Source organism: Acipenser ruthenus, chromosome 1 (assembly GCF_902713425.1).
Source record: "Acipenser ruthenus chromosome 1, fAciRut3.2 maternal haplotype, whole genome shotgun sequence".
In the NCBI taxonomy this organism is placed as follows: Eukaryota; Metazoa; Chordata; class Actinopteri; order Acipenseriformes; family Acipenseridae; genus Acipenser; species Acipenser ruthenus.
This window is the reverse complement of record NC_081189.1, coordinates 120,071,817-120,094,082: the sequence shown is the minus strand read 5'-3', so window position 1 is coordinate 120,094,082 and position 22,266 is coordinate 120,071,817. Positions and strand designations below refer to the sequence as shown.

The 22,266-nt window shown below is 41.9% G+C and overlaps 2 gene segments (V, D, J or C); both read right to left on the bottom strand.

Moving 5' to 3' along the window:
* Window positions 1-6,159: 6,159 nt before the first annotated feature.
* LOC131740106 (immunoglobulin kappa variable 1-8-like) lies at window positions 6,160-6,780 on the bottom strand. The segment is given in 2 exon segments: window positions 6,160-6,479; window positions 6,687-6,780. Coding segments are annotated over 2 exon segments (372 nt in total).
* Window positions 6,781-19,130: 12,350 nt separating this feature from the next.
* Window positions 19,131-20,151, bottom strand: LOC131740108 (immunoglobulin kappa variable 1-27-like). The segment is given in 2 exon segments: window positions 19,131-19,860; window positions 20,069-20,151. Coding segments are annotated over 2 exon segments (360 nt in total).
* Window positions 20,152-22,266: the final 2,115 nt, after the last annotated feature.

Genomic DNA, 22,266 nt, shown 5'->3' with positions numbered 1-22,266 from the left:
GAAGCTGGGACTCTAACTGTTTTTAAAACAAGATTGAAAACTTATTTTACAAAATAGCTTTTTTTGTCTTAGTTTTCTGTTTTTTTACAATCAAAACTGCATCTTCTTTTTTAATTCCAATTTCATATTTTTGTTGTATACACTTAATTTTTTTTTACAAACTAGCTGAATCTTAGTTTTTCAAATTTTAGAATTAAATCCACTCTTTTTATATCTGTTTCATTAGATTCTGTATGTTTTTAATTTAATGGTATTAAAGATATTATAGCGTCTAGGAAGTTCACTCGGTCAATTCAAAATAAATATTTTCCTGCAAATATTTTCTGTAATAGGATGCAAACTCTGTGAGCCCCCACAGAACACTAACAGGGAGCCACTGAGACAACTTCAAATCCAGACCTTCACCATCGGCTTTGAACGAGCTTCTGGTAACACTGTGATTCCTGACACTGTGATTCTGCATTCTGTTGCTGTACACACCAACTGCAAACTGCACTGTAACCTCATCACAAGAACACATCTTAATACAAGCTACCACAGCCATGAAGCATGCACCAACATTCGGAACTACCTAACAATATTGGATGATTTTGTCCTTTTCCTTTCTGAAAAAAAATTGCAAATGACGATTTGGAGTGCAGTTTTGGGAATCCAGCCCTATTCTAGACACATCTGGCAGGGAAGCAGCAGATCCAGACCTTGCCTTTCCTTCAATGGGCTGACATGCCAATTCATTACAGTGGAGCCCTAAGGGAAGAATCCTGGCCCCTGTGGTTGAAGCAGGTAATTGAATCACTGTGCTCTTTGCATTATTCTAGCTATAGCATGTATGCTGGCTTGTGAGTCACGTGATTCTCCAAAGTTGTGGTTATGAACCCAAGGTTGAAACTCTCTCCTGATCCAAGGTGCACGCACACTTGTGATTCCTCTCAAGGAAGAGCTTTGATTAAGTGGGGGGAGAATGTAACAAATCTCTTTCAGTTGAATGGCAAGACGTTTGTCCTTGAACTGTATAGTTTGCAGTTCGCATCCAGGTCTCGCCTTCCCATTCAATTCAGTGGCCTGAGATTCAAGTTCATTCTTTCATTCTTCTTCCTCTTCTTCTTCTTCTTCTTCTTCTTTTAGCAGACACCCTTATCCAGGGTGACTTACAATTGTTGCAAAATATCACAGTACTAAGTATTGCATGAAAAAATATCACATTACAAGTTATCACATTACAGAATATGATCATACAGAAAAGCAGTTATGAAAGTACAATAAGATCAAATTCAAGTAAGAGCAAAATAAAGAGGTGAATGGGGAGGGGGTTCAGAGCACATGTGGTGGGTTTATGGTTCTGGAGCAGGGAGCAGAAATCGAAGTCCGAGAGGAGAAGGAGGGTAGGATAGTGGGGGTTGCAGATGGTGATGGGGAGAGAGTGAGCAGAGGACAGGGTATGGGTGGGGAAGGAGGTGAGGTAGTGAAGAGTCTATGATTTTGGAGGAGAAGAAGGAGGCAAAGTCATAAGCCGAGATGGAGAAAGAAGAGAGGAGTGAGCGATAGATATCCAAGGCAGCAGGGAGATTGGTTTTCTTCCATTTCTTTTCAACAGAGCGCAGATCTGTATGAGCCGAGCGGAGCACAGAGGAGAGCCAGGGCTGGTGCAGGGAGAGGCAGGGCTGGGGCGGGGAGAGGCGGGTCTGGGGCAGGGAGAGGCGGGGCTGGGGCTGGGAGAGGCGGGGCTGTGGCAGGGAGAGGCGGGGCTGGGGCGGGGAGAGGCGGGCAGGTTGAGGGACAAGAAGAGGGTGAAGGTAGCCAAGTCTACAGAGAGTTGGGAGAAGGAGTCGATAGAGGGGAGGTGTGAGAGAGCAGCAGAGGAGAAGACAGAGGGGGAGGGGGAACAGAGGTTTCAATCGAAGGTGACAGAGGGGGTCGGCAGAGCAGGAAGGGTTGGGAGCGACAGAGAGAAGGAGATAAAGTAGTTATCAGAGATATCAAAAGGATTGACCAAGAGGGCAGGGGGAAAGCAGTCCCTGGTGAAGACGAGGTCCAGTTGATGGGCCAAATGGCCTCCTCTCGTTTGTAAAGAAGGGGAAGAAATCCAGCAGAGTGGATATGGTTGGAGGGGTGGATGTTGAAGTCACCTAATAGAAAAACAGTGGTGGAGGGAGAGGGGAGGGAGGAAAGGAGGAAGTCGCGCTCATCAAGAAAGTGAGTAAGGGGTCCAGGAGGGCGGTAGAGAAGAACGAGGAGGAGGAGGTGACAAGGGGAGGCGATTTCAACAGCATGAAACTCAAAGGTGCTAACAGAGAGACAAGAGAGAGGAGTTGGGGGGGGGGCAGAAAAGAGCAGGGAGGGAGAGAGCAGAAGTCCTGTTCCCCCACCCTGTCCAGATGGGTGAGGAGAGTGGGACAGGATGTAGAGAGAGGAAAGGGTGGCCGGAGTGGTAGTGTTATCAGGGGAGATCCAGGTTACAGTGAGAGTTAGGAAGTCAAGGGAGTGGTGTGAGGCAAAGGCAGAGATGAAGTCAGCTTTGTTGGAAGCCGAGCAGCAATTCCAGAGGGTGCCAGAGCGAGCGAGGGGGTGGGATGAGCAGAGGAAAGGGGGAGAGGCAGGGAGATGAGGTTAGAGCAGTTAGATTTGTGGTGGCAGGGAGGAGACAGGACAGGAACGAGCAGAGAAGATTACAGGGATATTAAAGATAGTCATGGTAAGGAGCAGTAGTGGAAAGGAAGTAGAATGGGTACGAGAGGGGGTGGTGTGAGAGGGAGATGAAAACACTGGTACAGGAGGAGCGAGAGCATTAAATAAGAGAAAAGAAAAGAGCTGGGTGCTGCAGACAATAGGTTGCAGATGATTCCAAATCCAGTCAGCTGTGCCCTGTGTGAGTTGCTAGATTGTTACACCAACACAACTCACTCACATTACAACCTCAACTGGTAATCATTCACTTTACAAATTAAATATGATATACTTACAGAGCAATCGGTCTGTTGACTGCTAGCCTTCCTGCACTACATAGTGTATTGACATTGCCCCCCATGACAAAGACAACTTGTAATGACATCACAGCTGTTTGAATTGAATGGAAAGGCTCGGGCTGGACACGCACTGCAAAGCATTCGGAGTGTTCCTTGAAAACATTCTCACAATTTATAGACTGCTGGAAACAGGACTAGTTTAACATGTAATCCGGCTGAGTTAGTAACTGCTTCTTGTAAACAAGGTTACAGTGGCACACCAGGCTACAAAGATACTGGAATTGCCTGGTGTTTTGTAAAGTCTGCTGTGAGAAATACATGTATTTGGATACACTGTGAAAAGTGTTTTTATCTCTATATTGAACATGGGTATGTAGTACACAGGAGCATAAAGGGTTTATGAAAAACACAGTTTAGGTCATTTATTTGTGTTTTATTCATCATATGATAACATTTTATAGCATTTACAGGTTTGAAAATATTATCATTATTATTTTCAAAATCTGGTACCTGGGAAGGGGTTTCATTTTCATCTGGAGTTGAAGTGGTTAATAATGCTTAAAACAGTAGCATCAATCACAGAGAATGCTTCTTTAAGTAATCTTGTGGGAACAGGATCTGAAACACAGGTAGTAGATTGTGTCTTAATAACCAAGTCAGTTAAATCTGACTGGTTAACCAGAGAAAAGCCTGCAAAAGACTGGCCTGGGGTAGCAGGACCTGAGGAAGTAATATGTTGAATGTTAGAGGATGAATGCTCTAAGCTGGGTGCACTATCTGAAATCTGATTTCTTGTATCACAAATTCTCCTGTTAAAATGATTCATAAAATCACCGCTGCATGCTGGTAATCAGGTACTTAATGAAGGCTCTTTCTGCATGTCTGTTAGTTTAGCTGTTGTGTCAAAGAGAAATCGAGGGTTATCTTTATTTGAGAATAGGCTGATCTAGCTGAGGACAGTGCAGCCTTACAGTTCAACACACTGTCTTTCCAAGTAAGATAGAAGACCTGTAGTTTGGTGCTTTTCTATTTTCGTTAAAATTGATGACATGTTTGCTTAAATATGCGTGTTGTATCACTGAACCATGGTGAGAGTCCTTTAGAACCCCCTTTTTATTTTAATAGATGCAACGATATCCAGGATATTACTTAGCGTGATGTTATAGTTATCAACTAGCACATCCACTGATGCTGACTGAATAAAGGCTGAGTTTCACAATAGTTCTAGGAATTTAGCAGTGGTGTTGGAATTGAGAGATTGAGTTTTTATAAAACCTTAAGGGCAATCACCAGTTAATACACAATTGTCAGATTCAAACTGCTGCGTTACCTCTGCTTAAGTCAGAGCCCGTCTGTGGTCTGGCACCAATACCCACTTCCTCTCTTTTCACAGACTGTCTTGTTACCTCTGCTTAGTAAAGTAAACCAATATTTTACTCACCCAGTCAGAGCCCTTATCTTTCTAGGAAAGGGACATTTTTGGCTTTTCTTCTTCTGGCTTTTCCCTCCTGGCTTGGTCTTCATAGAAACAAATAAGCCAGCCTTATTCAGTTGGTTTCAATCAAAAGAGTTTTATTCAGCAAATCAAAGGCAATACAACAGTGATCACTCACAGGCCTCAGTTGATGGTATTCTGAGCTCCCTGGCACAAAGATGGTATGGCTGAGTTGGCATCAGCGTAGATGTTAGTTGCTGAACTTTCATGGCATCAGAAATGACTTCGTACTGCACAGATATAAAGCCAGCTTATTTAATTTCATTGACCAAATTTGGTCTTATTTCCCTAGCATGATGCATGGTGCGAGACCAAGCACATTAATAGTTAACAACTGTGTTTCTTCCTCACTTCACCATGGTCAGGGGAAACATAAATAACAAGAAGTTAAACTTAAGAGTTTTGCTCAATTCTCACAGGCAGCAAAAGCGCTATACCCACACATCACAAGGTCGAAAAACAAGGCTGGTGATTGCAAACTACTGATGTAAACCAGCTATGTACAGCTTGATTTTAAGAGTTCATTGACCCTGATCTGATTCACAGCTTACATTAAACACAAGAAAATCACACAATGTTTACAGACAGTTTCAATGATATATTTAACCATTTAAATGGACAACATAAGCAACAGGTTGCATTTTAACTGGAACAGAACAATATGTTCACTGCCCCACACAGGGTGCATGTTTATCAGAAAAAGCCTATGCATCCCATTGGTTATTAGGCATTCCATGACATTTGCCTAAAGTTATTGTCATTTATAACAAAAGTAAGTGGTCTTAGAAGCAGTTTTAGTTGGTTTGATTATGGTTTGTATACAGGCTCAAAACAACTTTCTGGGGGCTCCCGAGTGGCGCATCCAGTAAAGTGTGAAGTGCAGGATGTGCCCTATAGTCTGTACGTCGCGAGTTCGAGTCCAGGATTTTCCTTTGCCGACTGAGGACAGGAGCTTATAGGGGGTGGCGCTCAATTGGCTGAGAGCCGCCCGGGGGAGGGAGGGTTAGGTCGGCCAGGGTGTCCTCGGCTCACCGCGCACCAGCAACACCTGTAGTCTGGCCGCGCGCCTGCGGGCTTGCCTGTAAGCTGCCCGAGAACTGCGTTGTCCTCCGACGTTGTTTCTCTTGCATGGCTGCATGGTGAGTCTGCAGTGTGAAAAAAAGCGGTCGGCTGACGGCACATGCTTCGGAGGACAGCGTGTGTTCGTCTTCGCCCTCCCGAGTCAGCGCAGGGGTGGTAGCGGTGAGCTGAGCCTAAAAATAATTGGCCATTCCAAATTGGGAGAAAATAATAAAAATAATTGACAACGACTAAATTTATAAAACAAACAAACAAAAACTTTCTAAGCAGAAACAACATATGCGAAAACAAAACTTATCATCCGTCTAGGTCTTGAGGTCACAGCTGCACTCTGAGTTATGAAAAGCCAGTCACTCAGACATGGGTGTATTTCAGGCGACGTGCCAAGCTACACAGCCACAAGGTCAGGGCAATACATAAGTAAGAGTTTCCAAAGGCTTTCACTCCCATGTATTTCAGTGTCAGGTTTAGTTCTCACTCATATTATAATTAAATCAAAAGCATACCGGTCTGACAAGCCTGCAGCTCTGCAGCTGGTATCCGCCTCAGCCCCCTGTGGGTTCTGTTTATGAACCAGAGCAGTTCCTGTAGGGCTGAGGGAGGTTTTTGTACGGACATGTATCACTGTGTGAGAGGGTAGCTGTAACCCTGCTGACAGTAGTAATCTCCTGCATCTTCAGCCTGGACACCGCTGATGGTCAGAGTGAAGTCAGTCCCAGATCCACTGCCACTGAAACGAGCTGGGATCCCAGATTGAAGGGTGCTTGCTCTATAGATCAGGAGTTTAGGAGCTTCTCCAGGTGTCTGCAGGTACCAGGCTAGGTAGCTTGTACTACTACTGCTCACGGAGCTGCTGGCTTTGCAGTTGATAGTGACTCTTTCTCCTGGGAGAGCAGAGAGCGCTGAAGGAGTCTGAGTCATAGTGATCTGTCCACTGGAGACTGAGGAACAAAAAGAAAAAGGTGGAGTCAATCATTTTTAATGTGGAAATGCAATTTATATTCTTATACATGACAACACTTTAAATATAATTACAAAATATAACAAAATTACAAATCTTATTGATTGGTTGTTTATTAAATCAAAATGAACTGCCCCCAGTAAACAATGCATTGCTGTGTGTTTAAAATCTTCACTTTCACTCTTACCCTGGACAAAGATGATGAGAAGCGTCCCAACCAGGAGAAACAAGGACATCATTTTCTTGTGTGTTTCAGGAGCTCTGAAAGGTCTGAACAGTGATTGAACAATGATGTGTGTCTTCAGTTAAAAGGGTTTGAGCAATGAAGCATGCACAGGTATGCAAAGCACCTTCCTTCATGCAAATCCTGTTAGAAATAGCTATATGAGAGCTGAACCGTGAACTCCGCTGTGAGTCCATATGATTGGGGGGTTAGTGCTGCCAGCACTTTAGAGTGAGGTTCATTAATTACACATGAAGGACTGGTGAAGAACACAAGGAATGAGTTCAGGAGGCACATTGACACTGAAAACATTTCCAAGTGAATTCATGGTGAATCCACTAAACCCCATGATCCCCATGAGAAGTGACACACTGTTTAACATCAGCATTAGAAACATGTCAAGTGTCATGTATTGAGTTCAACAGATTCAACTCAAACACTTCCAATGTTCTCTGATGCCTCCCTCTGTAAGCTTTTTAAAAGTCTACTTGAGGGCATCTGGAATGCTGTGGATTATAAGCATGTTCTGTAAGATAGCTTTCCATGGGTCTATTAGGTGATTCTTAACTGCACTCAGACTGTCTAACTGTGATAATCCAGGTGATGGTAAACAAGTGAAACAGTACTCTGTGATTAAATCAAGATGACTAATGATCAAAAGATTAGTGATTGTAAATGGGAAGTGCAACATTAAATCATTCCATTGTCTCAGTGTTTTAATACAATATAATGTGCTCCTTTATGACTGCCTCCTGCCACATTATTATTGATCCCACACTCTCTCCAGACTCCTCTGCCTCAATAGAAGAACCTGTGCAGGGAAAAGGTTTTAAAAGGTAATGAACAAAGGAAGGGGTAATAAACATAATAATAGGCAAAGCTGCTACATTGTGGAATGATCTGCCTTCTTCTGTCAGGGAAACTAGGACTCTTACTGTATTTAAATCGAGGTTGAAAGCATATTTTACAAAATAGCTTTTTCATCTTAGTTTTCTAATCAAACTGCATTTTCTTTATTTTATAAGTTCCAATTTTATTAATTGTTCTTTTTTGATCAATTAGCTTATAATGTTTTATTGTATTGTATTGGGCAGCAGTGTGGAGTAGTGGTTAGGGCTCTGGACTCTTGACCGGAAGGTTGTGGGTTCAATCCCAGCTGGGGGACACTGCTGCTGTACCCTTGAGCAAGGTACTTTACCTAGATTGCTCCAGTAAAAACCCAACTGTATAAATGGGTAATTGTATGTAAAAAAAAAATAATGTGATATCTTGTAACAATTGTAAGTCGCCCTGGATAAGGGTGTCTGCTAAGAAATAAATAATAATAATAATAATAATATTGCATTGTATTGTATTGTTTTGCATTGTATTGTATTGCATTGCATTGTATTGTATTGTATTGTATTGTATTGTATTGTATGCATCTCTTTGGTGAGTTGTCTGTTGATAACTTGGGGTCGGTGTATTCTGGACGTGTTAAATGTATTCAGATTGTTTAACTGAGCCTCCCTGCCACACCCCGACACTGTGAGTGTCCAGCGCACCTTGTGGGAGCTGCAATCACTCCCAGGTATTTCAGAGTCGTGTTGAACTCTCACTCATATTGGAACAAAGGGAGTTTATTACTTATATGTTAATAATGGACTGGGGAGCAGGTTTAGCATGTATGGTATGTAATGGTGATTTTAAATATGCAAGTGTCTAATTTTAAAATAAATACACATAACTCTTGCTGGGTGTCATGGTTTTATGAAGTTCTTTTTTCTGTTCCAGTCCTTGAGCAACCGTAACTGCCTTCCCCCTCAGCACCTGCAGTAGGTCCAGCTGCAGCAGTGCAGTCGCTGTGCAGTCAAGCTGAGGGAGGCTTTTGTACGTACATGTATCACTGTGTGAGAGGGGTGCTGCTATACTGCTGACAGAAGTAATCTCCTGCATCTTCAGACTACACACCGCTGATGGTCAGAGTGAAGTCAGTCCCAGATCCACTGCCACTGAAACAAGCTGGGATCCCAGATTGAAGGGTGCTTGCACTATAGATCAGGAGTTTAGGAGATTCTCCAGGTGTCTGCAGGTACCAGGCTAGCCAGTTGCTCACGGAGCTGCTGGCTTTGCAGTTGATAGTGACAGTATCTCCAGGGACAACAGATTTAGCTGATGGAGACTGAGTCAAAGTCTGTCCACTGGAATCTAAAAGAGTAATTAAAATAATACAGATCTGTAATTACAGTTATTTCAAAATAGTCATTGTATAAAGAGAATTTCAGAATACATTTAAAAAGTTATATTTTACATTAAATACTCAAAGCCATAAAGTTGGTTGTTTACTATTTAGAGCTTCTTTGAGAATCCACATTAATTACTTCCTTTCTTTATAATGTAGCCCTTTTAGTAAATCATCTCTTACCATGAGTGAAGATTATCAGTGAACAGATGAAGTGAATTATAAAACTCATTGTTGTTTCAGATTGTGTTGACATGAAGGACAGCTCTCAATCATGAGGTGTTAAACTCACAGGGCTATAAACACTCCCAGAGCACTGAAGCATGTGCTGCCAATGCAAAGTGTCTTTTCTATGCAAATTGTCTTCCTTGGGACAGCGGACACTTGCACACTCATACACACAAGATAAAGAATGCTGCTGTAATGGCTCCCTCTAGTGAGGAGGATAGGAATTGCACTGGGTCCCCTTAACATGTTCAGTTTTATCCTCCTGATAGCTCCTTGTAGAATCTCTGCCGGGTGCATCATTGTGAAGTCTGCTCTCATGTTGCAGTGTCAGCTTCACTTCTCATGCTCAATGAAAAGGTCATTGTGTATGGAGTGGAGTGATGGAGCATTGACGGTTAGGAAGCCAGCTATATCTGCAGCCACACACAAACATATAATGTAATTACAGCTGGTAAGAACCCATTTCCAGTGTAACAGCAGATTATTTAATGTAATAGAGCAGGACTCGTTGGTAGTTACCATGTTATTACAATGTTGTTACATTGTGTAGCAGGGTGAGGTCTGTGCTGGCCCCTACAGGGGGAGTCGACGGCCTTGGAACCGTCTTCCAATCATGGTGATGACACAGAGGGGTTGGGTGAGGGTGTGTCGCCTGACTCTCTCTGAGTGGTTGGGAGGTGGGTCTTGGGGGGAACAAACGGCCAATAAAAATAATGTGCTGTGATTCTCCCTGTCTTACCCGTGTAGGAGAAAAGCCGGAAGGAGGCTTGTTCAGAGAGCCGGAGTATAGCAAAGAACCCAAGAGACCAAGAAAACAAAACGTGTCTGGTTTGCTGAAAGGTGTGGGCACGCTTTAAAGGCAACGGACAGGAAAGTTAAATGGCTGTAGTGATGTTGGGGCAGGAAGGTTCTTTTTCAAATGGCTGTAGTGAGGTTGGGGCAGGAAGGTCCTTGTTTAAATGGCTGTAGTGATGGGTCAGGAAGGTCCTTCTTTAAATGGCTGTAGTCATGCTGGGGCAGGAAGTTCCTTGTTTAAATGGCTGTAGTGATGCTGGGGCAGGAAGGTCCTTGTTTAAATGGCTGTAGTGATGTTGGGGCAGGAATTTCCTTGGTTTTTTGGACAGGTGTTTGGTTTTCTTTGCAGTAGCTGTGAGGTCCTTTCGCTTCTTACTTTCTCTTTTATGTGTTAGATCTGTCGGGGTTGCACACGGCCGTTTTGATTTGAATTGTCCTTCTTTTCTATTTGTTTGTGAAATTCTTACCGTTTTATGCCTTTGTAGATGTGCAATGAAAGGTAAACACATTAAAAGTATTGTATGCAAATAGAGGTCACTTCTGGAACCTGTAGAAATGTTTGATTCTGTCGCCCTCTGCTGGACGGATTCTCAATGCATTGTGCTGGAGTTGCTTTAACCCTTTGCGGTCCATTTATTAATCGCGCGTCAGGCACGCCAGGTCTAATTAATTTTCACACACGCAGTTAATTTTATACGCGCTGTTTAAAAGTATTTTTTTTCACAGTCAAACATGTTTAAATGGCCCTGCATATCAACAAAGCACACACTAGGCATCTCCAGCCCCGCCCCACCCTTTCGTTTGCTATAGCATTCAGCTATGTAAGAAATAAATAATAATAATAATAATAATAGTCGTACATACCGATCGATCATCTCCAGATCACTCGTTTTATCACCAAACTCCTCAATAATGCGATCCAAGTCATTATTTTATTACTATAACATCTGAAAAAGCTCTGCAAATGTCCATGATAGTCTCAGTGCGCTGACGCACTTAGCCAGCTTGTTTACTATGAACGCCCATTATCTGATACCTGATACCATGTATGACTATTCATGAAATACGCCTTTTTTTTTTTTTTTTTTTTTTTCGACTTGTCTCGGATCCTGTCGCTCCCACTCGGCAATTGAATGGTTTTCTCGGCTTTTTCCGGAGAAAAAACGACTAAACACCCGTTTATTGCGTTGCTATAATGATGTCGGACCCAGTCCGACAAAGGACCTGTGAGGAATAATTGCAATGTCGGACCCAGTCCGACAATGGACCGCAAAGGGTTAATAAATCTGGGTTTGGAATGCTTCATCTTGTACTGAAGGTGCTGTCGATTTTCATAATACAACCTCACATACCTCCCAATTATTCTGCACTTAGAGCTTTACACTCTCTCACTCCGGTATACGGTCATCACATGTCTCTACAATGGACTCAATGATTAATCATGTAAATAAATAAACTAATGAATTTTCCAAACAGAGTGCTATAGTCGGCTCTGAGATCTGGGCTTGAACTTCAACTGCTGCTGCCTGTTATTAGCTCTGTATGCCTTTGTATTCAGCACTGTTGAGGAAGTGGTTTAATAGATCAATTAACAAAAAAACATTCTGAGAAAAAAGGCTCTTTACTGAGCGTTTAAAAGGGACCAAGAACAAAGAACACAGAAAGAGTACATGGCACTGCAAACTCAAAAAGGAAGTTAGAAAGGCCAAGAGACAGATAGAAATCAACATTGCTAAGGGGGCTGAAACCAATTTCAAAAAGTGTTTCCAATATTATAACAGCAAGAGAACATTCAAAAGAGGAGGTAAAATGTCTAAGAGACACAAATGGCAAAATCATAGACGAAGAGAAAATAAATAGCAAATATATTAAATGATTACCTTTCACAAGTTTTACAAAGGAGGACACGGACAACATGCCGCACATGTCGACCTGTTCCTATCCAGTTTTAAATAACTTTAGCATAACCAAAGCAGAAGTGTTAAATGGACGAGGAGCTCTTAAAATAAACAAATCCCCTGGGCCGGAGAAGATCCTCCCAATAGTACTCAAAGAAATGAAAGAAGTTATTTACAAACCGCTAACCAAGATCATGCAACAGTCTCTTGACACAGGGGTTGTACCGACAGACTGGAGAATTGCAAACGTAATACCGATCCAGAAAAAATGGAGACAAAACCGAACCAGGTAACTACAGACCAATAAGCCTGACTTCTATTATATGTAAACTTATGGAAACTATAATAAGAACTAAAATGGAAAATTACCTATATGGAAACAGTATACTGAGAGACTGTCAGCATGAGACTTTGTCAAAAGCTTTCTGGAAATCTAAATAAACCATGTCGTATGCTTTGCAATTATCCAGTTAATTCTCAAACTGAACGCAGCAGGGATTCAAGGAAATGAATGCACATTTATTAAATTTGACAACACAAAAAATAGGAGGAGAGGCAAACACTGTTGCAGGAGCAAAGGTCATTCAAAATGATCTAGACAGCATTCAGAACTGGGCAGTCACATGGTAAATTACATTTGATAGAGAAACGTGTAAGGTACTGCATGCAGGCAATAAAAAATGGCATTATAAATATCATATGGGAGATACTGAAATTGAAGAAGGCATCTATGAAAAAGACCTAGGAGTTTATGTTGACTCAGAAATGTCTTCATCTAGACAATGTGGGGAAGCTGTAAAAAAAGGCCATCAAGATGTTCAGATATATTGTGAAAAGTGTTGAATTTAAATCAAGGGAAGTAATGTTAAAACTTTACAATGCATTAGTAAGACCTCATTTAGAATATTGTGTTCAGTTCTTGTCACCTCGTTACAAAAAGGATATTGCTGCTCTAGAAAGAGTGCAAAGAAGAGTGACCAGAATTATACACAGTTTAAAAGGCATGTTGTATGCAGACAGGCTTAAAGAACTGAATCTATTCAGTCTTGAACAAAGAAGACTATGCGGTGATCTGATTCAAGCCTTCAAAATTCTAAAAGGTATAGACAATGTCGACTCAGGGGACTTTTTCGAGCTGAAAAAAGAAACAAGGACCAGGGGTCACAAATGGAGATTAGCCAAAGGGGCATTCAAAACAGAAAATAGCAGGCACTTTTTTACACAGAGAATTTTGAGGGTCTGGAACCAACTCCCCAGTAATGTTGTTGAAGCTGGCACCCTGGGATCCTTCAAGAAGCTCCTTGATGAGATTCTGGGATCAATAAGCTACTAACAACCAAATGAGCAAGATGGGCCTCCTCTCGTTTGTAAACTTTCTTATGTTCTTATGTTCTTATGTTCTAATAAACATGTGGAGCTTTTTAAGAACAAGGATTTGACAAATCGAATCAACACATGCACTTTAATAAAAATGCCTGCCTGTGGCAATGTGCAGCACTACTCTCTGTCTGTGTACTCCTTTCTGGTCTGACATCACCACTGAAACCTGCTTGTCACATTGCCGTTTTCTTTAGAAGCTATCATGAGATTCCCTTGTGGCACCGCGAAATTGATCTTTTTTTAATCTTCTGATAGGTTATAGGCTATATTGATTTAAATTGGCACATTCCCAAAATCGTCTCTGTGATTCCTATTCATTTGCGGTATAGTTTGTGTTGTATATTATTTTTTAATATAATATAGGCATATATATATATTTTAAATTAAGGACAATGTTTTGGGCTGTTCCAGCTTGCTGCATAAACCAATTTCAGTAGCTTTTCTTTTTAAGATTTTGTCTTTACAAAAGTTACAACACCATTACGTTTTCCGGTCATAGCAGCCGCACCGTCAGTGCACACATCGAGAGTCTATTGAATTTTCTTGAATATATCCATCTAGCACTCTGGATATTTCCTCACCAGTTGTTCTCCCTGGTAATTCTTTACAGAAAAGGAATTCTTCTACAAATTTCCCCCCTTCTATAAACCTAACATATATGAGTAGCTGTGCAGCATTTGCAACGCATGTACTTTCATCTAACTGCAAGGCAAAGTATGGGCTAGCACGCAACCGATCCAAAAGCTGAGCAGAAACATCTTCTGTCATGTCACATATCCTTCAGCACACAGTGTTGTTTGACAACAGCACCACTTCAATTTTTTGAGCTGCTTCCTCACCCAGTATTTCACAAACAATATCAACAGTCACTGGCAAAATGATCTCTTCCCCAATTGTATGCAGTTTTTTTTGTGCAAGCAATGTGGTATGAGGCTAGAAAAGACGCCTTTAAGGCCCTCTCTGGAACAGTAACGTGCTGCTTAAAAGTACTCACTTTTTTAAAATGTGGGATTCCTTGCTTTTAAAAAAATCTATAGATTTCCCAGCTTCATTTGGGTGTTTTTGTTGTAAATGCCATTTCAACTTTAATGGCTTGAGTCATTGGCTTGATAGGATTTTGAAGCACATCACACATTTAGGCCGTCTTTCTTTGTAATGCAAGAAAACCCGAACTGAATGTACTCAGCATCATATTTTCGAGATATTGATTTTGATTTTGACCAACGTGTCTGTTTCCTGTTTTCTGGCTGTCTGTGGACGTGGAAGATCCCCTCGGTGGCCTAGAGGATCAAGGCTGGTGCCTTCCCTGTGGGGAGTTCGGGCACAAGGAGGTACCGCCTGCCCCGAAGCAAAAGAGGAGGAGGGGTGGCCGTTTTCGCTGACAAGCGAGGGAACCGGTGCTGCTTCCAGCATCAGAGAGGGAGGTGCTGCCTGCCTGGGCGCCAGAGAGCACAGCCCATGTGCTGGAGAGTGAGACAGAGCAGTGGAGTGGCTGGAAACTCTTACCCTTCCCGTACCCGATAGGATGGCGGATGGGAGGACCTCTTTGAGGACCTAGAGGACCGGGGTTGGCGCTTCATCTGCAGGGAGTTCGGGCACGAAGTGGGGCGCTGTCCCCGTCAAGAGGGAGAAGAGCTGCCTGCCCGAAAGCAAAAACAGAAGAGGGGCGGCCGTCCCTGAAGGCAAACAGTGCAACCCCCTGTCCCCCGCCAGACTGCACGGAGCTGCCGAGCTGCCCGCTGCAAGCGCCGGAGGGTCCCATGCCACCTCTGGCATTGTCCCTGGTGAAGTGCACAGCGCCACTGACAGCTTTGCCACCGCTTGTAAAGGAGCCCCAGTGGGGCAAAAGTCACTCGGGTTTTGGGGGTAGGAAGGGGTTTAAATGGACACCCCCTTACAGTAGCCCAGGGGTTACTAGAGGGGTTAAACGGACGCCCCTGACCAAAGACCAAGCTTAGCAGAAGGAGGAGAGGAGACCGCCTCTATCACAGCGCTGCCCGCTAAACACCTTACAAGGATCTGGAGGGGAAAAAATGGACATGAGGGGAGAGGGGCTGCGTTTTAAGGGAGGAGGTGGCCGATTGCGGCTACAAGTTGCATTTCTCGCCGCTGTTTAACTCTGTCTCTGTTGCTGTGTGACCCTAGCCTGCGCGCGGGGGCATGTTCTGTGTCTCCCCTATGATTGTCCTTTCCCGCTGTATCAGTCGTCTAGTGCGTGGTCTGTATCTCCCCTATGATTGGTCCCGTTTGTAAGTCACTGTGTGTTCACGTGTTCAGTGTGTTCCCATTGGCCCGAATTGTGCGGTTGAGGACCAATGGGATGTGTAAGTACCGGGGGTGCTGGGGTTATAAAAGGCGCTGCGACGCCCTGTTGTTGTGGTTGTTGTGTCATGGTTGCCATGGTTACGGAGCAGCTGACAGGGAGCTTTGTGTGTGACTGAGTGCTGAATAAAGCTTTTGGAACGAGAAACCAACGTGTCTGTCTCTCCTGTTCTCTGACTGTCTGTGAAACACTACAATATCTAGAAGCTGAACTAAAAAAATAATATATATATTTTTAATTGTATTGTCAGAAATTCTGATTTATATTTAATTGTAGTTAATATAGCTGTTTGTCCATCCATCCATTATATCAATCTGCTTCTCCTGGTGAGGGTCATGGCTATAGTTTAATTAAATATAGTATTTAAATTGTAATTACAATTCACCCTGGTTTTGTGATAATGGTACGTACTTTAAGCACAAAACAAGCAACCAGGGACATTCAAAGTACATATGCAGGGCAGTTTTAAGAATTGTTTATTTAACGTTTAAGATTTGCTTTTAAATATTTCACACATCATTTTCTTTTGTTAAATAATTGTACATATTTGCCGCAGACCCCCCTGAAGCTTCGCTGCGGACCCCAGTTTGGGAACCCCTGGATTAATGAATTTCATCAGTACATAACAAAAAATGAGAGCCTCCCTGTATTCAACAATAAAATATAATTTGCGAGCATAAAAAAAACCCCGCTTACCACCAAGCTTCATAATTTTCACTGGAAAAGTTTCCTTCTCTTTTCTCTTCTTTCGGAGAACCTTCTGGAATTCAAATGACACTGGGAGGCATCAGGAGGCATTTGAAGACTGTACCCAGAAAACACCCAGGCCGCACCTCAAAAGTAACAAGGTAATGTAACAATACCGGTATGGATGCTTTTTTGATCAAAGCAACGTTTCATTCATTCACACCAGTACTAAAAAGATTTTATTTTTCTGTGTGCTGTGCAGGGAAATGTGGGATTCCATGAATACGCTGACTGAAGAGAATGAAGAACTTAGTGCCAAGGAGGTCTGTGACATCATCCATTATAGGCATGGAATCTGGATATCCACAAGGACAGTCAGGAGCATTAGAAGAAAAATGGGATGGAAGTATAGAAGACAAGGTAGGCTACGTTGCATTTCATATTGTGTCTGGGTTTTTTTATATGTGTCTTTTTCCTGCATGTAGCCTTTATTTAAAACAAACAAAAGAATTACCCAGATTCTGTCCATTGATCAGAGACAAGAACAAGGATCTTCATTTGGCACAAGCAAGATGTTGGCAGAAAAAAGGAGAATCATTTCATAATGTGATTTTCACAGATGAAACATCAGTCCAGCTTGAGAGACACTGGCTGTATTCATTTCACAAGAAGGGGTGCTTCGCTTGGAAGCCAAAACCAAAACACCCACTGAAAATACACGTATAGGGGGGCTATATCCAGGAAAGGACCCCGGGCCTCTACTTATTATCGAGGGTGAGGTCCAATTTCAACATATTCTGATTTAGTTATGCTTAGTCAGACCCCTTAGACTACATGTTTTTTTTTTAATTGACGATGAACTGTTAGAAACTATTTTTTTCAATTTCAGGAATAATGGACAGTACTTTCTTCAAGGAAGAAATCATTAAAAAAGTATAAGCCCCCTTTGTTCATGAGAATTTCACAGAGCATCGATTTTTCCAAGGTAGGGAAATCGTACGTGATATAAAATGTCTTCATTTTGTTATATGTGCAGCTGATGAAACGTAATCTTTTCAAATGTATTAGTGTATATCTCTTTTCAGACAATGACCCGAAACACACGTCCCATAGCAGCCACTGCATGCATGCTGGCAGAGGGGATCAACTGGGTCAGAACACCAGCAGAGGAAGTAGCTTGCAGTAGCCTCCTGAAATAATATGAAAAAACAAATGTGTATATATTTACACTACCGGTCAAAAGTTTTAGAACACCCTCATTTTTCCAGTTATTATTGAAATTTAAGCAGTTCAAGTAATGGGTTAACAACTTACAGCTGTTCTGCATCAATGGAAGTAAATTAAGCCTTGAAAGTTGATGCTAACAATTCCTACAGGTGTCCCAACTTTTGTTGATTACTTACAAACCCTCTGTCTGTATAAAAGCAGTGTTGGAACAGACTGTGTTACTACACTCTATTAAGCATTATTTGGACAGTATTGTACTGCAGGAAGCAGTATATTGCTCTCATAATGGCGAGAAAAAGGCAATTAACAAAGGAAGACAGACAGACCATTATAACCCTTAAAAGTGTAGGTCTTTCCTTTAGAGAAATTGCAAAGAAAGCCAAGTTGTCAGTGAGTACAGTTTCCTACACCATCAAAAGGCACTTGGAAACTAGAGGAAACTCTGACAGGAAGAGGTCTGGCAGACCCAAAGCCACAACAGAATCAAAAGACAAGTTTCAGAGAGTCAACAGCTTGTGTGATAGGCGGCTCACAGGACAACAGCTTCAAGCACAGCTTAACAATGGTCGAAGTAAGCAAGTCTCAGTTTCAACTGTGAAGAGAAGACTTCGAGCTGCAGGTTTGACAGGTCGAGTGGCAGTAAGAAAGCCATTGCTAAGATGGCAAAATAAGAAAAAGAGGCTTGCCTGGGCCATGAAGCACCGCCAGCGGACTACTGAAGACTGGAAGAAGGTCTTTTGGACCGATGAATCAAAATTTGAAATCTTCGGTTCATTACGCAGGGTTTTTGTACGCCGTTGAGTAGGCGAAAGGATGGTTCCTCAGTGTGTGACACCAACTGTCAAACATGGAGGAGGAAGCGTGATGGTCTGGGGCTCTTTTGCTGGATCCAGAGTCGGCGACTTGCACAGAGTGATTGGCACCCTGAACCAAAACTGCTACCACAGCATTTTAAAGCGCCATGCAATACCCTCTGGTATATGCCTAGTTGGTCAGGGGTTCATCCTACAGCAAAATAATGACCCAAAACATACCTCCAGGCTACTAAAAGAACAAGACGGTAGGCTTCAAATCATGGAATGGCCAGCACAGTCTCCAGACTTAAACCTCATCGAGCTAGTTTGGGATGAATTGGACAGAACGGTGAAAGCAAAGCAACCTACAAGTGCAACACATTTGTGGGAACTTCTGCAACAGTGTTGGGAAGAACTTTCAAAACAATATTTGATTTCCATTGTAGAAAGAATGCCACTAGTGTGTTCGGCGGGGTCGGGGTTGGGGGGGATTAATTAAAACATTATAGGGGATCTCTCACCTTTATATAAAAACTAAAGAGTGTGGCGTAGTCGGGACTACAATTATTACCTCTAATAGTAGTGATGAAATAAGTCAATTAGTACAATAGTATATAATGTGTATCATCTTTTGGCTTCACCGTGCTTCTTCACCTCGCGCCGACCCCCTTGTTACACAGTATTAGCAGAGACAGGTTATTAAAACACATATAAAAAAGCTAAACACATTTTACACAATGATTTTAGGAACACAGTCTGCTTTGTTTAGGTAGCAATACATCTTATTGAAGAATATGCTGATGACACATAGAGAACCATATTGTCACAATATAAATGGATGTAACCATATTCACAAAACATGAGAATACAAGAGGACCCAGGATAGAAGCCAGTGGGACACTAAGGTTTATGGGCAGTGCATTTGATTTGACCAGTGACAAAGTTACAGATTGGGTTCTACCGTGTGAGTATGACCCAAAGCATTGAGAAGAGGATGAATATCCAACTCCAGCACAAGCAGTTCATAGTCCACTGTGTCAAAAGCCTTGGTAAGATCTCAGAAACCATGGTAGGATCAAGCCTGGCAACAGGGTAATCACCCCTATGTGTTTCAGTGTCAGGTTCAGTACTCACTCCTATTATAATAAAATCAAAAGCATACCGGTCTGACAAGCCTGCAGCTCTGCAGCTGGTATCCGCCTCAGCCCCCTGTGGGTTCTGTTTATGAACCAGAACAATTCCTGTAGATCTGAGGGAGGTTTTTGTACGGACATGTATCACTGTGTGAGAGAGGAGCTGCTATAATGCTGACAGTAGTAATCTCCTTCATCTTCAGCCTGGACACCGCTGATGGTCAGAGTGAAGTCAGTCCCAGATCCACTGCCACTGAAACGAGCTGGGATCCCAGATTGAAGGGTGCTTGCAGCATAGATCAGGAGTTTAGGAGCTTCTCCAGGTGTCTGCAGGTACCAGGCTAGGTAGCTGCTCACGGAGCTGCTGGCTTTGCAGTTGATAGTGACTTTTTCTCCTGGGAGAGCAGAGAGCGCTGAAGGAGTCTGAGTCATAGCGATCTGCCCACTGGAGACTGAGGAACAAAAAGAAAAAGGTGGAGTTAATAATTTTTTAATGTGGAAATGCAATTTATATTCTTATACATGACAACACTTTAAATATAATTACAAAATATAACAAAATTACAAATCTTATTGATTAGTTGTTTATGAAATCACAAACAAATGCCCCCAGTAAACAATGCATTACTGTGTGTTTAAAAAATCCACTTTCACTCTTACCCTGGGCAAAGATGATGAGAAGCGTCCCAACCAGGAGAAACAAGGACATCATTTTCTTGTGTTTCAGGAGCTCTGAAAGGTCTGAACAGTGACTGAACAATGATGTGTGTCTTCATTTAAAAGGGTTTGAGCAATGAAGCATGCACAGGTATGCAAAGCACCTTCCTTCATGCAAATCCTGTTAGAAATAGCTATATGAGAGCTGAACCGTGAACTCTGCTGTGAGTCCATATGATTGGGGGGATTAGTCCTGCCAGCACTTTAGAGTGAGGATCATTAATTAGACATGAAGGACTGGTGAAGAACACAAGGAATGAGTTCAGGAGGCACATTGACACTGAAAACATTTCCAAGTGAATTCATGGTGAATCCACCAAACCCCATGATCCCCATGAGAAGTGACACACTGTTTAACATCAGCATCAGAAACATGTCAAGTGTCCTGTATTGAGTTCAACAGATTCAACTCAAACACTTACAATGTTCTCTGATGCCTCCCTCTGGAAGCATTTTAAAAGTCTACTTGAGGGCATCTGGAATGCTGTGGATTATAAGCATGTTCTGTAAGATAGCTTTCCATGGGTCTATTAGGTGATTCTTAACTACACTCAGACTGTCTAACTGTGATAATCCAGTTGATGGTAAACAAGTGAAACAGTACTCTGTGATTAAATCAAGATGACTAATGATCAAATGATTAGTGATTGTAAATGGGAAGTGCAACATTAAATCATTCCATTGTCTCAGTGTTTTAATACAATATAATGTGCTCCTTTATGACTGCCTCCTGCCACATTATTATTGATCCCACACTCTCTCCAGACTCCTCTGCCTCAATAGAAGAACCTGTGCAGGGAAAAGGTTTTAAAAGGTAACGAACAAAGGAAGGGGTAATAAACATAATAATAGGCAAAGCTGCTACATTGTGGAATGCTCTGCCTTCTTCTGTCAGGGAAGCTGGTACTTATTTTATTTAAAGATTGAAAGCATATTTTAAAAAATAGCTTTGTCATCCTAGTTTTCCAATCAAACTGCATTTTCCTTCTTTTATAAATTCTAATTTTATTAATTGTTCTATTTTTATCAATTAGCTTATTATGTTGGTTTTTCTAATTTTACAATTAAGACCACGTTATGTGTTTTTTACTTCGATTTTATTGCATTTTGTATTAGACTGTTTTTAATAGAATTGCTTGTTTAATTGCTATTTTATTTGTGAAGTGCTTTGGGATCTTTGGTGGAGTGTCCCGCCCCTCTATATATATATATATATTTGTGCAGTTTTATTATTATTTGTATTATTGTTTGCGGCGCGGATTAAAGCAAGGCGTATTTGTTATTGTTTTTGTGTTTTTAAAAACCTCGTGAGGATGCGCGACTGATCAGCTAGTGATTTATTTAGCTGACGCATCCTTATTAAACTCGTGCAGACGTTGACCGTCTCCCTTGTTAATTCATTGATTAATTGTTGCCAATCGGGAGATGGTCACTGTATATAAACCTGCAGCTCTCTGCCCTCGGGGAGAGTGTACAGAGGAGAGTACGGGAGAGCGAGCAAGGAGAGCGGTATTAAAGTAGAAACAATTGCTATATATAGAAGTATACTTGTTTCATTATTGTTTATTTGTTTGGCCAATGTGCCCTTTTGTTTCTGTCTTTTGTGTTTGTTCAAATCGTTGGTTTTGTTTATTTAATAAAATAGCTGACCGCCGTAGCGCTCAGTTTCATCACCACCATCCATTGCCTTTGTTTACAGTTACTCCTTCCTGGTCTGTGACATCATCACAGCAATAGCTCGGCCACAGGATCCTTGTGACGAAAAGTGCAATATATATGTGAATTGTATTGTATTGCATTGTATTGTATTGTATTGTATTGTATTGTATTGTATTGTATTGTATTGTATTGCATTGCATTGTATTGTATTGCATTGCATTGTATTGTATTGTATTGTATTGTATTGTATTGTATTGTATTGTATGCATCTCTTTGGTGACTTGTCTGTTGATAACTTGGGGTCGGTGTATTCTGGACGTGTTAAATGTATTCAGATTGTTTAACTGAGCCTCCCTGCCACACCCCGGCACTGTGAGTGTCCAGCGCACCTTGTGGGAGCTGCAATCACTCCCAGGTATTTCAGAGTCGTGTTGAACTCTCACTCATATTGGAACAAAGGGAGTTTATTACTTATATGTTAA